At 37.2% G+C, this 14648-nt stretch overlaps 1 protein-coding gene across 1 annotated transcript in view; it reads right to left on the bottom strand.

Annotated features, from left to right (window-relative positions):
- Positions 1-14648, bottom strand: part of ABCA12 (ATP binding cassette subfamily A member 12) — a 210021-nt gene that overhangs the window by 56838 nt on the left and 138535 nt on the right. The window contains exons 20-24 of the mRNA XM_064372813.1: positions 14101-14191; positions 11488-11667; positions 10642-10957; positions 6975-7089; positions 171-500 (exon numbers count right to left, since the gene is read on the bottom strand). Coding sequence (XP_064228883.1) covers positions 171-500; positions 6975-7089; positions 10642-10957; positions 11488-11667; positions 14101-14191 — 1032 coding nt within the window. The remainder of the gene's footprint in view (positions 1-170; positions 501-6974; positions 7090-10641; positions 10958-11487; positions 11668-14100; positions 14192-14648) is intronic.

Here is a 14648-nt window from a genome sequence, read left to right as displayed (position 1 = left end):
TTGTATGGTATACAATGATGTAGGAAAGGCTATCATTAGGACATTAAGCTTACTTTGCTATCACTGAATTTCAAATTTAGATAAGTGAACTTTCAGTTTGAGAATCCAAAAATAAAGAAACAAACAAAAATGGGTCATTTTCCACACCTCCATTCCAGTGGTTGACTTACCATGAACACTTTCACTACATAGCTCAATTCATTCTCAACTGTAACCAGCACAATAAATGGAAAGAAGGCAATGATGTAAATGAGGCTTCCGATCAGAGCTGCAATGTTGGTGTTGTTGAAGAAGACGCTGATAAGATAGCTCATAGCAATAACCGAGAAGCTATAGTCCGAAAAGTACAGGAACAAAATGAACCCGTTTGTTTTAGGAAGAATATTGCCAAACTTAAGTATAATGATGAGGATCACAATGGTAACCAGTAGAAATCCAACACTCTCAATAAGCCAGGCAAAAAAATGGCTGCAGGAGTTCACACCCATCATCTTCATGTACTGTGAGAAGAAAACAATGTGAGGCACTGGTTATGCTGACATTCTCCCAAATAACAATTATTCCCTGTATTATGTCAAAATGTTATGATAGTCTATATATGAAACTAGGCATTTTAATAATTTACATAAATCAAGAATTTATCCATGCTTGCTATGTGAAATACGCTTATATACACCAGAACATCTTAGAGTATTTGTTTACAGAGTGGCACAATATAATAAACAATTTGGATGATGAGGTTTTTTAAAATTACAGTTCCACTTTATAATCATTATCTAGCTGACATCTTTAGATTACACTAATTTAGAATAGATCATCAAATTTATGGTATCCCCTGAAGAATTTTACAACATGATTTTGACATTTGTCCAGGCATGAGCATTTCAAGCTGGTGAAAAACCATGGCTTAACTACTAGTTCAATGGAGAGACTGAGCTCATAAAAATCCATATTTTTTTTTAACTAAACACTAATGAACAACACAATCAGTATTTATGTTTCTGAGAGAAACAGTATACCTGATTCCTAAGAACTAAAACACAGAAACGTAAGGGAGACCTTGTGCCTTTAGCAATAGCCTCTCCATCTTTAACACCTACTGGCAGTCTAGGTCAATATTTATCATCCTTGTTTTCCAAAAAGCCATTTATACATTCATAATAAACTCATGTATCTGAGATCCTCAATACCTCTCTCTCAATTGATGTTCTTTGATACCTCAGTGATATCCCCAGAGCCCAAGGCATTTCACAAGGTAGAAAAATAAACCAGCACAATCTCTTTGTACATTAACTCAAAAGGATTCTGAAAGATTTAAAGTCCCCTAGGAACATCACGCACTGGGGCCTGTCAGTGGGGTGTGGGGCTAGGGGAGGGATAGCATTAGGAGAAATACCTAATGTAGATGTGGCATGTACTTGGGGGAACCTTGATATCCTGCGTATCTTGGATTAATGTTAATATCCTGCAGATCATGATTAATGTTAAGCCTATGAACACAGCATCCTTTTTTTAAAAAAAGGAACAAAAGAAATATCCACTAACAGGCCAGGCACAGTGGCTCACACCTGTAATCTCAGTACTTTGGGGGGCTGAAGCAGGCAGATCACCTGAGGTCAGGAGTTCAAGACCAGCCAGGCCAACATGGCAAAACCCCATCTCTACTGAAAATACAAAAACTAGCCGGGCATGGTGGCAGATGCCTATAATCCCAGCTACTCAGGAAGCTGAGACAAGAGAATAGCTTGAACTCGGGAGGCGGAGGTTGCAGTGAGCCGAGATTGTGCCATTGCCCTCCAGCATGGGCGACAAGAGCGAAACTCTGTCTAAAAAAAAAAAAAAAAAAAGAAAGAAACAAAGAAAAAGGAAAAGAAATCTCCACAAACAGCTTTATAACCCAATTTTTTCTTTTTTCAAAATCAAGGATAGTCAATGCCCCACCCCTTATACCTAATACCTAACTTTTCCAGGAAAAAAATATGTAGCGAATGCACTGGATCTTTTGCTCTACAAGCAAAATAGTGAATTTTACTTTCTGCTTTTGTAACATCACATTTCGATAACTCTGCTGCTCCAGTTGTTACCAGGGAAACAGCTACCTGGCTGCCAACAGTCTAAGCTGTGGGCTTCAAGCTAATCAACACTGAGAAAGAGCCTGTGACTTTCCCTCTTAACTTTGCCCTCTTTCTCACCTTCTTCTCTCCCTAATGTTTTTCTCCTCCAAGGCTCTGTCACCATTTGCAGTAAAGACTCAACCTGTGCTTCCGTGGGAATGGAAAGTGTGGGTCAAAGTAGCATGGAGCAAAGGTCACTATGGAAAGTTTCCCCAATTGCTACCAATGCTATCACTGAAAACAAAATCACATTTTGGTGTGAAAAAGACCTCAGATATCTTATTCCAGCGACTCTTTGCGTGTACCCTACCCCATGTGGAAAAATTACTGTGTCATGTTTGATGACTATTTCAGAGGGATTCACCTGTTCCAATATGATGTGTTGGCCCTTTTTATTTCCCTTTCCTACTATTTGTATTTTCAGAATTTTATGCCTACTTGAATATATTTAAGTGGGGAGTTATGGAAACTATATTACTACTTCCCAAGCTGATATTTAGCACAGTTTTATGTAGCCTATACAAACAGATTTCCTCCCAGTAGCAATGTATGTCAGTAGGGGATAATGTCAATATATTTCCCAAGATGGTCAAAGAATATCTAGACCATATCAAGGCCACATAAAGCAGATGTCATGTGTATAAACATGTTTTTCTCCCCTAACAATGGATAGCTTTCTATAAATCGCTGATATGCTGAGAATAGTCTTCATTCATAGACTTGTTAAAAGACAATTTGGCAGGCTTGAATATCAGGACTAAAGTTGTTTTATCACTGTAATTTTGAAATTTTTGATACTTAAGGTCAGACTCCAGACCCAGGAATTGATAAACGTTGGAGGCTGATCATTTTGCTTTTTCCTGAAACAGGCTGAGTTAGGTACTTCCAAAAGTATTCACTATTTAACACTCTAGCATGAAACTTCAGGATTTTATGCCATGAGGAAAACAGCTTCTATTCATAAAAAGAAAGGTCAGTGAGAGTATGTAAGTCGTCCGTAAATTATCCAGCTTCACTGCCCACTTTGTTGTAATAAACAAGACCAAACTTGCTGATGGAAAGTGGCACACCAAGGGTGGCTGACTGTGCTTTCTTGGATATCATTAGTTCCTCCTCAAAGTGACAGATGTCAGGTGCCAGTTTTGTAATCAGAGAGTTACTTGTCTCAAGCCTCCCAAACCTGCCAAAGCAATTCATCAATATCTGATAACCTGTTGCTCAAGGAAAACCCCTCTGCATGGTGGCCAAAGTCTGCCCAGTTTATAGCAGAGAATAAGAAAGACATTCTAGAAGAGTTTGGATAAATGTGTTGCCACATTCATGAGCAGCTTATGCACAAGAGTTGACATAAATACTGTCAGGAAAAGAAATCATAAATAATCATATATTTACTTGACAGCAATGTCTTCTTTCAATTCTGCAAGAATGTCAAGTACTAACTCATAAGGAATATTAACATTTTCTACCTCAATTTCTATAATTCTATTAACAATACATATTGATATTATTGGTTTTTAGTACGATGTAAAGGATGTTGTCACCATTACTAGAAATGTTTCAAATTCCCACTAGTGGTGTGGATTAGTGTATGTCAGGAAAGCACAAAACATTGTTTAATGTAAAGCACTAGGGAACTAAAAATCTTAGTATAGTTCTTGGTAACATCTCTGCAGCCCACAGATATATTAGTTTACCTGTCTGAACTGAGAGAATGACTCCAAAATTCTATCTCCAACTAAATATAAGCACTGAAATTCCCATAAATGACGTTTGTTAGATGAATCGAACTCATAAACCATGAAAATAATGAGGAAAAAAAATACACTCTTCGGTATGTGTTATCAGATTTTTATAGCTTTAGTTTTTTAATTTTTAAAAGAAAAGTGCAGAACAAAACCCAATTGAGAGGCATTTTTAAAGTACTTTTTTTATTCTATGGGCTTACTTTAATAAGTAAACTTACTGGATTTGTACTAATTTATTTAACAAGGTAAAGGGATTCATGGAATCATACCGTAACAAAGTCAAACATAAGTGGCTTCATTGAGATACCAATTAACTTGGTTTTCTTGCCAAGATTGGAGAATAATTACAGAAGGAAAAGGGGAGAATGTTGATTTTATTTACCTTTCTGGTTTAATCTGAATGATAAAGAAGTGGGACCTGGACAACTTTAGACCTTACCAGAATATAAAAAGATGATATTAAAAAGGGACTTTGAGTCTCTGGTAACTTAAGAAATTATCCATCATCATCTGCAAATGTCCTTAAAGGGGTGTGTGGGTGTGGGTGTGTGTGTGTGTGTCTATTTTTTATTTTTATTTTTTTGAGATGGAGTTTCACTCATGCTGCCAAGGTTGGAGTGCAATGGCACGATCTCAGCTCACTGCAACCTTCATCTTCCAGGTTCAAGTGATTTTCCTGCCTCTGCCTCCCAAGTAGCTGGGATTACAGGCATGCACCACCACACCCGGGTAATTTTGTATTTTTTTAGTAGAGCTGAGGTTTCTCCACATTGGTCAGGCTGGTCTCGAACTCCTGACCTCAGGTGATCTGCCTGCCTTGGCCTCCCAAAGTACTGGAATTACAGGCATGAGCCACCACACCCTGCCAAAAGTCTATATTATTAAAGTAAGATTGTAAGGGTGAAGGTAGCTATGATCTGGAAAAGGATTGGTTGGAAGTCAAAATACTTCAGTTCTAATGCCAGATCTACCATTAACTATCTCCAAGGTCTTCAGCAAGTCACTTCTCACTTTCTGGGCTCATCTTCACATCTTTAAAAAGGAGGAGATTAGATGAGAACTGTAGGCAGTGGAGGGAAACTGAGCAGGAACCACTAGGGACATCCCACTCCTTCCACGCCTGCCTCTATCAATTCATTTCCCAAGCCCACCGTATTCCTTTGAATTTAGGACACCGCTTAGGATATGCCATTATTTTACATGCCACCAAGAAAGAAAGATTACTGCCAAATAAATCATGACCCCCCTATCAAAAGTATCCCAATTTCACAGGCTTTAAAAAGGGGGAAGAATTAATGTCTTAGAACTGATAAAATATGAATAATTGAGCTCCTCCTCTGTTCTGGCAGAGAGAGAGAGAGAGAGTGCTACATTCTGGAAATAAATGTTGAATGAAGTCTAGATGATCAGACTCGAGAATTTAAGAGACTGAGCCAGAGTGTATATGGCTGGTAGAATTCGAAGTCAAAACCAGATGTTCTGATTCCAGGTTCAGGGATCTTCCACCATGTGACTTTGACCCCAAGACAAGGGTGGTTAAATTTTGAAAGTAGATACCGGTCCAATGGAGACACAGAGCTACCAAACAGAAACTGGTTCACGGCTAAAAATACATCCTTAGCATTTTCAATTGAGAAATGACTTTTCATTATGCTTTGATATTTTTTGGTGACATACATAGATGTATTCAGAGAGCATCATCTTCAAACACAAAATAATACAGTATGTGTGTATTATATACACAGAGATTTATTATATGCACATATATTTGTATATATTTGTATGCATGCATACTTATATTTACTGTTTCTATCACAAGTAATATTTTTAAGGTAGGTACTAATTTTGAAGTAAAGAAGGACTCAGTTTCTGTCACATTTTCTATCTCAAAGGTTTTCCTTACTCTGTGATGATTTGCTTCTGACTACCAGGAACCTGAAAGAAAACTAGAAGGTAGGGGCTTGCAGTCATAATTGTGGTTGAGGGCATGGACTCAAGTTTCTAAACTGGAATTAGAAAAGCATTGCATACAGTTCTGAATACAACAGGATTCAAACTAGTTGATGAGAAGTTTACCAAATTATAACTGAAATATAAAAATGCAGCTGTGTGGATCAACCAAAATTCAGACAGAAAAGGTAAAAAATGTAGGTTCAAATACTGGGACAACCCTGAAAGCCTGATGCTGAACTAACAGAAATACGAAGCAGTGACTCGTAAGGAGAAATGATCAATTGTCTAAAAGCATCGGCAAGGTAAGTCTGAAAAGGACAAGTGCACGAATAGGTTCCTCTAACCTCATTATTTCAGAATTCAGCCAGTCCTTGCAATAATTATTGTGCCCCAGTTTCGAAATGTTTCATCTTTGTTTCCACTGCATAAGTAAGTATAAGAATGAACTCATTATGGAATAAGTAGATAAAATAATTTCTATTCAGATACGATCTAAAAACCACATGATGCCTTATCATAAATTCTAAAAAGAAGTAAGATATTTTGGATTTGGGGTTAATGATGAAGTATGTGCTCAGAAAGAGGTCATGCTTCACACTCCTGGTTCTGTCTTCCATTGTGATATAGTTATTAACCCAATCAGTAGCATAACATGAAATTCTTAGTTTCTATAAGTCAGGAGTCAGTGGGAAATGGAGAAGGTAATTGAAGGAGACAAGATATACTGGAAAGAGAATTTTCTTAGTGAAAGCTGAAATAAGCCATACGTCTATGTCTATGTTTATATCTCTATCTATGCCTACATTTGGGTTATTTTAGTTACCATGCCAACAATCTTTCTGCCTGAACAGTTGTTATTGTTGTTATTTAAACTTCCTCTGTTAGATCCTAAGTCCTATAGGTAATTTCTAAGAATTATCACTGTACTCATATTTTATTCAGATTTTGTTTTCAAAAGCACTTATTAGGTGACTTTTATGTCACTCTTTCAGAAAATAAAATATTGCCTTATCAGCTGCTTTTGTGATTTGTAAAAGGTTTTCCTTTCTGTAACATGCACAAGGGATGAGTTAGGCTTTGAGTTCATATAGGCATAATGAAAATCATAGTAATTGTTCTATGAACAGGACTTATTCATAACAAGAAGTGATTTTCAACATACCTCGTGAAGCCGGAGGTCTTTCTCATAGACAAGCTTTTTCACAAAGGCAGCTATAAATACAACCCAAGCAACCATAAGCACAATTGGAAGAGAATAAGAGACACTGGTGAGGAAGCTGTGAAACAAAAAAAAAGAAAAACTCAGTGACCGAAATGAATGCCACACTTGTAGAGATTATAATATGTAAAGAATGCACTTTCCTACATTGAAGCTATGATCATGTTTTGAAATTGAAAATATATTAGTAATACCCCATTATTTATGAAACATGAAGCTGATTTCACCATGGGTCTGTGGGTTTTTGGTTTTTTTTTTTTTTAGTGTAATGCTTCAAGAGAAAAAAGAAAGCTTTGGATTATTAGATAAAATTGCCATATTGTTTAAATTGTGTTTGAGTATGTCCTGTCTGGGAAAATAATTACTATGTAAATACAATTACAAGGCTAAAAACCTTTACGTCTAAAATAAATTCTTATCTAAAAGACAGATTTAAAATGAGATGATGATTGGTTTACCTAACTAAAAGCTGTATCTTCCAAAATTACTGTATTTATATCTAGTCTTAGGAAGCTCATAGTTATTATGAAACTAAATTTCCCAAAATGAAATAAAATCCAAAGCATTTGATTTTTTTAAAAATAAAGATAGGGTTTTACCATGTTGTCCAGGCTTGTCTTGAACAGTTGGGCTCAAGTAATCCACCTGCCTCGGTCTCCCAAAGTTCTGGGATTATAGGCATCAATCACTGTGCCCAGCCCAAAGCTTTTGATTTTTAAATGCAGACAAAGAACTTGGATTCCTCAAAGTTCTATACCATATATATGGTACAGAAATGGCTGTTTTGATGATGTGCTACACTAGAGAATCACTGGAAGACCTCCTCAAGCCCCAGATGTATTCCTCTGTGTCCTGCTCATGATGCCTGAAAGTTAAATTGCAGTGGTTCTCAAAGTACCCGAAAAGATTACTGAAACGCAAATTTCTGGGCCCCACCCATAAGCTTCTGATTTATTATGTCTGGGTGGGACCATCTATTTGCATTTTAAACAACTTCCCAGGTGATACTGATGCTGCTGGTCCTGGGACCACACCTTAGGAGCTGTGCTTTGGTCAATTTTTGCCCTTATTTGGGCTGAGGCAAAGGCAATAGATATTAATGAGAGATTCTAAGTTACTCTGTTTTGTATGTTGGGCTCTACTAAAGCTTTCACTTGGAGAAAGGTCCCAAGGTGATTTTCTTTTTTAATCTACAAGGCTAAATATTACCTCTAAGTACCCCAAGAAAAATGTTAATATTAATGAAGCATGAGATCACTATCATTCATTATCACTTTAGCATACAGAAGTGTAATGAGGTGTTTTTTGGTGAGGGAGCAGTGGGAGTTGAGGCCATATTCAATTTTTTGTTTGTTTGTTTCTTGGGAAACTATGTGGCATGGGGTAGGTGTTTAAAGAATACTTCTTGAATGAACTTTGTTTTGGTTCAGGTCCAACCTTGAAGTTGTTTCTGGATCTAGAACTAGGCAAAGACCTTCATTCATTAACAACAAATCCCCTGTAATGTTTCTTGCAGTGGTTGTGTATTTTAGGTTTGGTCTAGTATAAAGCAGAAATGCTGGTCTTATAAACAGAAGGACCATTGTAGTACCAGTTATATTACCCTGGGCAAGTTAATTAACCTTTCTGGATTTCAGTTTTTTCATCTGGAAAGTATGGAACATAATTCCTGCTCCTATTTACCTTATGAGGTTGTTGGGTGAAACAAATGAAATAATACATGTGAAATCACTTTATATGCAACAGTTTATATGTATGGAGAGGCATTATGATCATATTCCCATAAAGAATACAGACTGCACTTATTCTTTAAAGAAACATCCAGGTACCCAACATCCTAGGTACCAAAATGTATAAGGGGAACACATGAGCAGGTAAATGAATAAGAATTTTAACTTAATTGACCCCACAGATCTTTATAACTTATGCAAGCCATTGCAGTTCACACGTAGTTCAGCCAGCAAAGTTCCCGCCACAGCAGCCTCCACGACAGCCAGCTAACCTTGACAGTCTACTTGATGGACGTCTTACCTGTTTCCCCATGCTACTGTTGCACTGGGTTACATTACCTCATCTCATTTATAACTCCTGAAGAGCCAAGGAAGACAGAAGCATTGAAAAAAAGAAAAAAGAGAAAAGAAAAAGCCAATACCATTTGAATTCTATATAAACTTCAATAAATAACTGGGTCGAATAGCATATTCAATTCTTTAAAGTAGTATTCAGCCTCAAGCTTTTTTTTTTTTTTTTTTTTTTTTTTTTTGAGACAGAGTTTCGCTCTCATTACCCAGGCTGGAGTGCAATGGCACGATCTCGGCTCACCGCAACCTCCACCTCCTGGGTTCAGGCAATTCTCCTGCCTCAGCCTCCTGGGTAGCTGGGATTACAGGCACGCGCCACCATGCCCAGCTAATTTTTTGTATTAGTAAAGACGGGGTTTCACCATGTTGACCAGGATGGTCTCGATCTCTTGACCTCATGATCCACCCGCCTCGGCCTCCCAAAGTGCTGGGATACAGGCTTGAGCCACCGCGCCCAGCCAGCCTCAAGCTTTTATATAGGAGGGTGAGCTTTGAAAACTTAATCCTCTAGGCTTATTTTATTTTATTTTATTTTATTTTATTTTAACTATCTACAGAGTGAAGGAAGCATTCAGCGCTACCCAACTGGCAGATTTCTCGAACATTCAAATTGAATTGTCTAAAAGCATTATTGTTACTTTTTTATTCATCTAGAAAAACCATTTTAGATATAGAGGTTTTCTAGCAAAATGAACTGATAGTACCTGAAAATTTCAGGTAGCATGATATTTATCTCAAAGAGTTGATCAAAATATGTTCAACATTTCTTTTATGAATTTGTTTCCTTAAAATTGATCATGTGCTCAGATTCTTTTTTTTTATGTTTTTGAGACAGAGTCTCACGCTTGTCTCCAGGCTGGAGTGCAGTGGTGCAATCTTGGCTCGCTGCAACCTCTGCCTCCTGGGTTCAAGCGATTCTCCTGACTCAGCCTCCTGAGTAGCTGGGACTACAGGCGTGTGCCACCACACCCAGCCAATTTTTGTATTTTTAGTAGAGATGGGGTTTCACCATGTTGGCCAGGATGGTTTTGATCTCTTGACCTTGTGATCTGCTCGTCTTGGCCTCCCAAAGTGCTAGGATTACAGGCATGAGCCACCATACCCGGCCTCAGATTTGTTTTTAGTCCAATTTGGGAGTTGGAAGGAATTTTAAGATTGTCTTGTTCATCTCTTTCATTTGACCAGAGGGAGGTAAGCCCAGTAGACAGTGAGTAACGTCGAAATCATGTAGCCATGTACTCAGGTCTAGAATCCAGTTCTCCCAATTTTAGGGCCAGAATCTTTGGAGAGCTAAGGATTCTTATGACAAAAGAAACATAAATCATTTGGTAAACACTTTATCATTTTGGTAATGGTGAGCAGTTATAATGAAGCCATGCCCTATGTTGTGAACCCTTTCTCAAAACAAGCATATTACAAAGGTTTGGTGAATGTTATTCCTTTCATCGAACACATCTGAATGAACTGACTGAAGTGCGTTCTCAGAAAAGTTGTTGATCATTAAAAAGGCTGAAAGTGCACACACTTACTTGTCTTTCATGAAGCAGGGATAAGGAATTGCTTGAACCTGTACTGCTATTTCCTGGGAGTTCCTTCCAGTTTGCAATTCAATGATTGCTCTTTCAATACTATCCTGTAAATAAATAAAAGCCCTGCCATAGATCTGGTTGTGTGATGGAGAATTGTGTGGCCCTGGGGCCCAAATCTTGGTTCTTAGGCTTCTTGTGGTCTGTGCAGTCTTGAGACTCATGCGGATGGTATATTTTACGACAGGAGGAAGAAAAACATTTTCAGAGTCATAGCCTCTGTGCCAGCTTCTGTTAGAAGGAACCTTAAAAATAACACCTAAAAATAAAATGGCAACAACAGCAGAAAGGTTATTTTATGGTTGACATTATTCATTGTTTGGAGAGTACATAGAGGGGACAGCCAAACAGTCAATCGACTTAGTAATGTGACAGTAGGTTCAGGCTCTTAATTTACAGAAAACATGGTTAATTGGAGGTGTCAACCTCAGAGACTCAAAGCTGGAGTTTAAGAATATAATCACCAACTAAGTAGATTAAATGCATCACTCTAACCCACTTAATAAAATAAAAACACTTTTAGATAAATAATCTTGACTGATTATGAGGATGGACTCGACTTCACTGTGTAACTATGTAATCCTTTTCAATCTTAATTTTAAATACACCAACAAAATTAGACAGAGAATATAGTTGGTTGCCTACATGAAAGGTTCTCCTTTCCAAGGACATCAGAGGACCTAATGACCCCCACACTACTTTTCTGAGGTCTGCATGAAAGACAAGAGGATAGAATTTGGCCAATTTTAGTACAAAGGGAAACTCAAACCGTAATAGAACAGCACTTACTTCCAAAGAGTTCATTACTTTTGTAGAGCCTTTTAGCCTCTCTCTCCATTTCGTCTATGGTTTTTGCTGCCTGAATACGGTCATATAATACACAAGAGGAAATATTTACTGTCAGAGAAGACAGTGTGTTAAGCTGATCAATGATGTCAATATTGTTCTCTAATTTCAGCCTTAGAATGTCTAAAGAGACAAAGCAAGAGAGACAAAAAAACATATCATGGTCTTGATTCTGGTAGTAATTAGATGAAATACTGATTTTTTTCGTAAACACTGAACTAGATTATAAATAATGAAAGGCTGCAGAATTTTAAAATATCTAGTATTCTATACCAAAGAAAATGGGTTGTTATGCAATATTCATTGAAGAGATGAACTAGTTACAAATACGGTAAACCTAGATTCTAAGAAAGATACAGGATAATTTAAAAGTATATTCTGTTACTATACTAAGATGAATAAATTTTAAAAACCTATCTACATGTAGTTTGGACAAAAACTATAAACCAGAGATGCGAGTTATAAGTAAACAGAAGTGCCTGTTTTGTACACAGAATGTGAATGCACAAATTGAAACAAAGGAAAGTCTATGTAGAGTACATAGGACAAATAAACCATATTATTACATACGCTGTGATACAGAAACATTTAAGATACCTGAAAATATATGCCACAGAGTTGCAAGTTTCTAATATTGTTTGACTTAAAATCTTACACGAGTTACTACTTTTGATATCTGTATTAATCTGACAAAATGATCAAGACTTTATTTTAGGTAATTACTCTGGTATAAAGAGGATTTAATTTCTCTTCAATTTTATGATTCTTTGTGAGGAAATCAACCGGGACAAAGGGTAAATATGAAATTGCAAGTTAACAAATCATTTGGCCAATTAAATTTTTACTGACTTGATCATCATGAATACTGAGAAGGCTGTGAATACCATAAATCCCTCCTCACAGAACCCAGACGTGTCTCTTACACCGTCCAAAATAGGACTCAATTTCTCACAGAAGGCAACTTCTTAAATGCATTTCTCATTAGAATTTAAAGTGAAATGTTTTACTTGATGTAGATGTTGGTGGGGGAGGGGTAAACTGTGGTTGAACAGTGGCCTCCAGCGGCCATTGGAAATCAACACAACACCAAAGAATTTTTTAGAAATTCTGGTAGACAGGATCATAAAAACACTTCAAGGTGTCGGTGTCCACCGAATTCGAACTATATAACCTCTTCAATACTGTTACATATCTAATTATACAAATATAGAGTCTCAATGCTACATTCATTTTGATCTTATTATTTTAAATGCTAAGCCTCACTTCCTAGTTCAGAAGTTAGAAATGACAAAATTTATATAAGAACTTTGCAGTTTAGCCCTGATATGCTAATCAAATAGTTCCTTGCCCAAATGATACTTTTAGAGAATAAATCCACTAATACCTTTATTTAATCAAGCTGGGTTATCATAATATGTGTACAATCATATATGACACAAATATAGGCATAATTCTTCCCCACTGGTTTAGAACCTAAATCATTTACATCCCAGCAGTGCCAGGGAGGAGGAAGGGCATTTGCTCTGCTACTGCCAAATTCTGATGCTCTCAATCCGTTTCTCATACCCATGGTTGCATAGCAACAGTGAATCAGACACAGTCTGAATTAGATGTCTTGCATCCCTTAGGTTGAAGGTGGGGACGTGGCGGAGGGAATGCAGAAGTTTAGACAGCTTCCTTTGATCTTCTGCAGCCTCTTCCTCTTAAATGACCATGTGAGGAGGACCCAACCTTGAATACTGATTTCAGTTTATTTTCTGTTGAGTCTCCCTATTGCGTTTTTCTTGCTTTTGCTAACTCTGTGTCTCTTTCAATTACATTCTGGGTTAGACAAGTGATACTGAGACCGCTGGAGATAAAAATGTTAAATGTAGCCAGAAATAAATAATATCATTTTCCCTTGTTCTTAAGGACTTGTTTTTCATCAAGTCACTAAAGCAAAGTGTTCCCTTACTTCTAACAGCCTACCTATGATTGAAGAAAAAAAAGCTGCATTTATATTACATTACAATAATAACAACAATTTTTTCTTTGAGAAAGGGTTTCACTCCTGTCACCCAGGCAGGAGTGCAGTTGGGTGATATCGGCCCACGGCAACCTCCACTTCCCTGGTTCAAAGAATTCTCCTGCCTCAGCCTCCCGAGTAGCTGGATTACAGGCATTTGCCACCATGCCCAGCTAATTTTTGTATTTTTAGTAGAGCCGGGGTTTCATCATGTTGGTCAGGCTGATCTTGAACTCCTGACTTCAAGTGATCTGCCTGCCTCTGCCTCCCAAAGTCCTGGGATTACAGGCATGAGCCACCAAGCCCAGCCTACATTATAATTATTGAAACTAACTACAGACACTGAGTGTCCAAATAATCATGACTACTTATAATTGTACAACTGGGAAGAAGATGGGGGGGATATATCCAGGGTCTCATTTTTCTTTGAATAACTAGCTAGACATTAAATACAGAAGAAAAGGGAAAAATGTTATCCTATGGAACAACTTTTTTAATATATATATTTCAGAAATGACTCATGAATAAAAGCTTTGTGAATTTGGACTTACCAAGTTCATCAATCTGTTTCAATAGCTCAACAGCATCAAGTCCCACGGAGAATTTTACAAAAACTTGCACAAAAGGGTTCCTTAGAGTATTCTAACAAATAATAATTAAAAATCAGTTTCAATATAAGAAAAAGACATGTTTGACATTGTCTCTCTAATAACAACCACAGTAAAATGCAGTAACCACGACTGGGCATTATCAGTGCACTGTTTTGCAAAGGCTCACAAGAAATTCTTGAGAAGAAAAGAGAAGATTGGGGGTTGGTACTGACTTGACAGGCTGGGCTTTGCTTGTCTATCGATACAAATTGGTCAGCATGCCCAAGTGGCCAGATGTGACCACAGTTATCATTAGGAAATGATATTCAATTTATAAGAATTTTTCCTTGTAGCTATATTATTCCTTTTTAACGTATGCTACAAAAGATGTTGTGATTCATGGTTGAACTTACTTCACTTGAAACAAAAACAACTCTCAAAAATCATGATGTCTGCATGGAATATGACATTACAACTGATTTGTATTCACTTCTACTACTTCCTAGCCT

The sequence above is a fragment of the Aotus nancymaae genome, unplaced genomic scaffold, assembly GCF_030222135.1.
Source record: "Aotus nancymaae isolate 86718 unplaced genomic scaffold, 86718_ANA_hifiasm-v0.15.2.pri h1tg000008l, whole genome shotgun sequence".
Taxonomy (NCBI): Eukaryota; Metazoa; Chordata; class Mammalia; order Primates; family Aotidae; genus Aotus; species Aotus nancymaae.
This window is presented reverse-complemented; position numbering and strand designations above follow the sequence as displayed.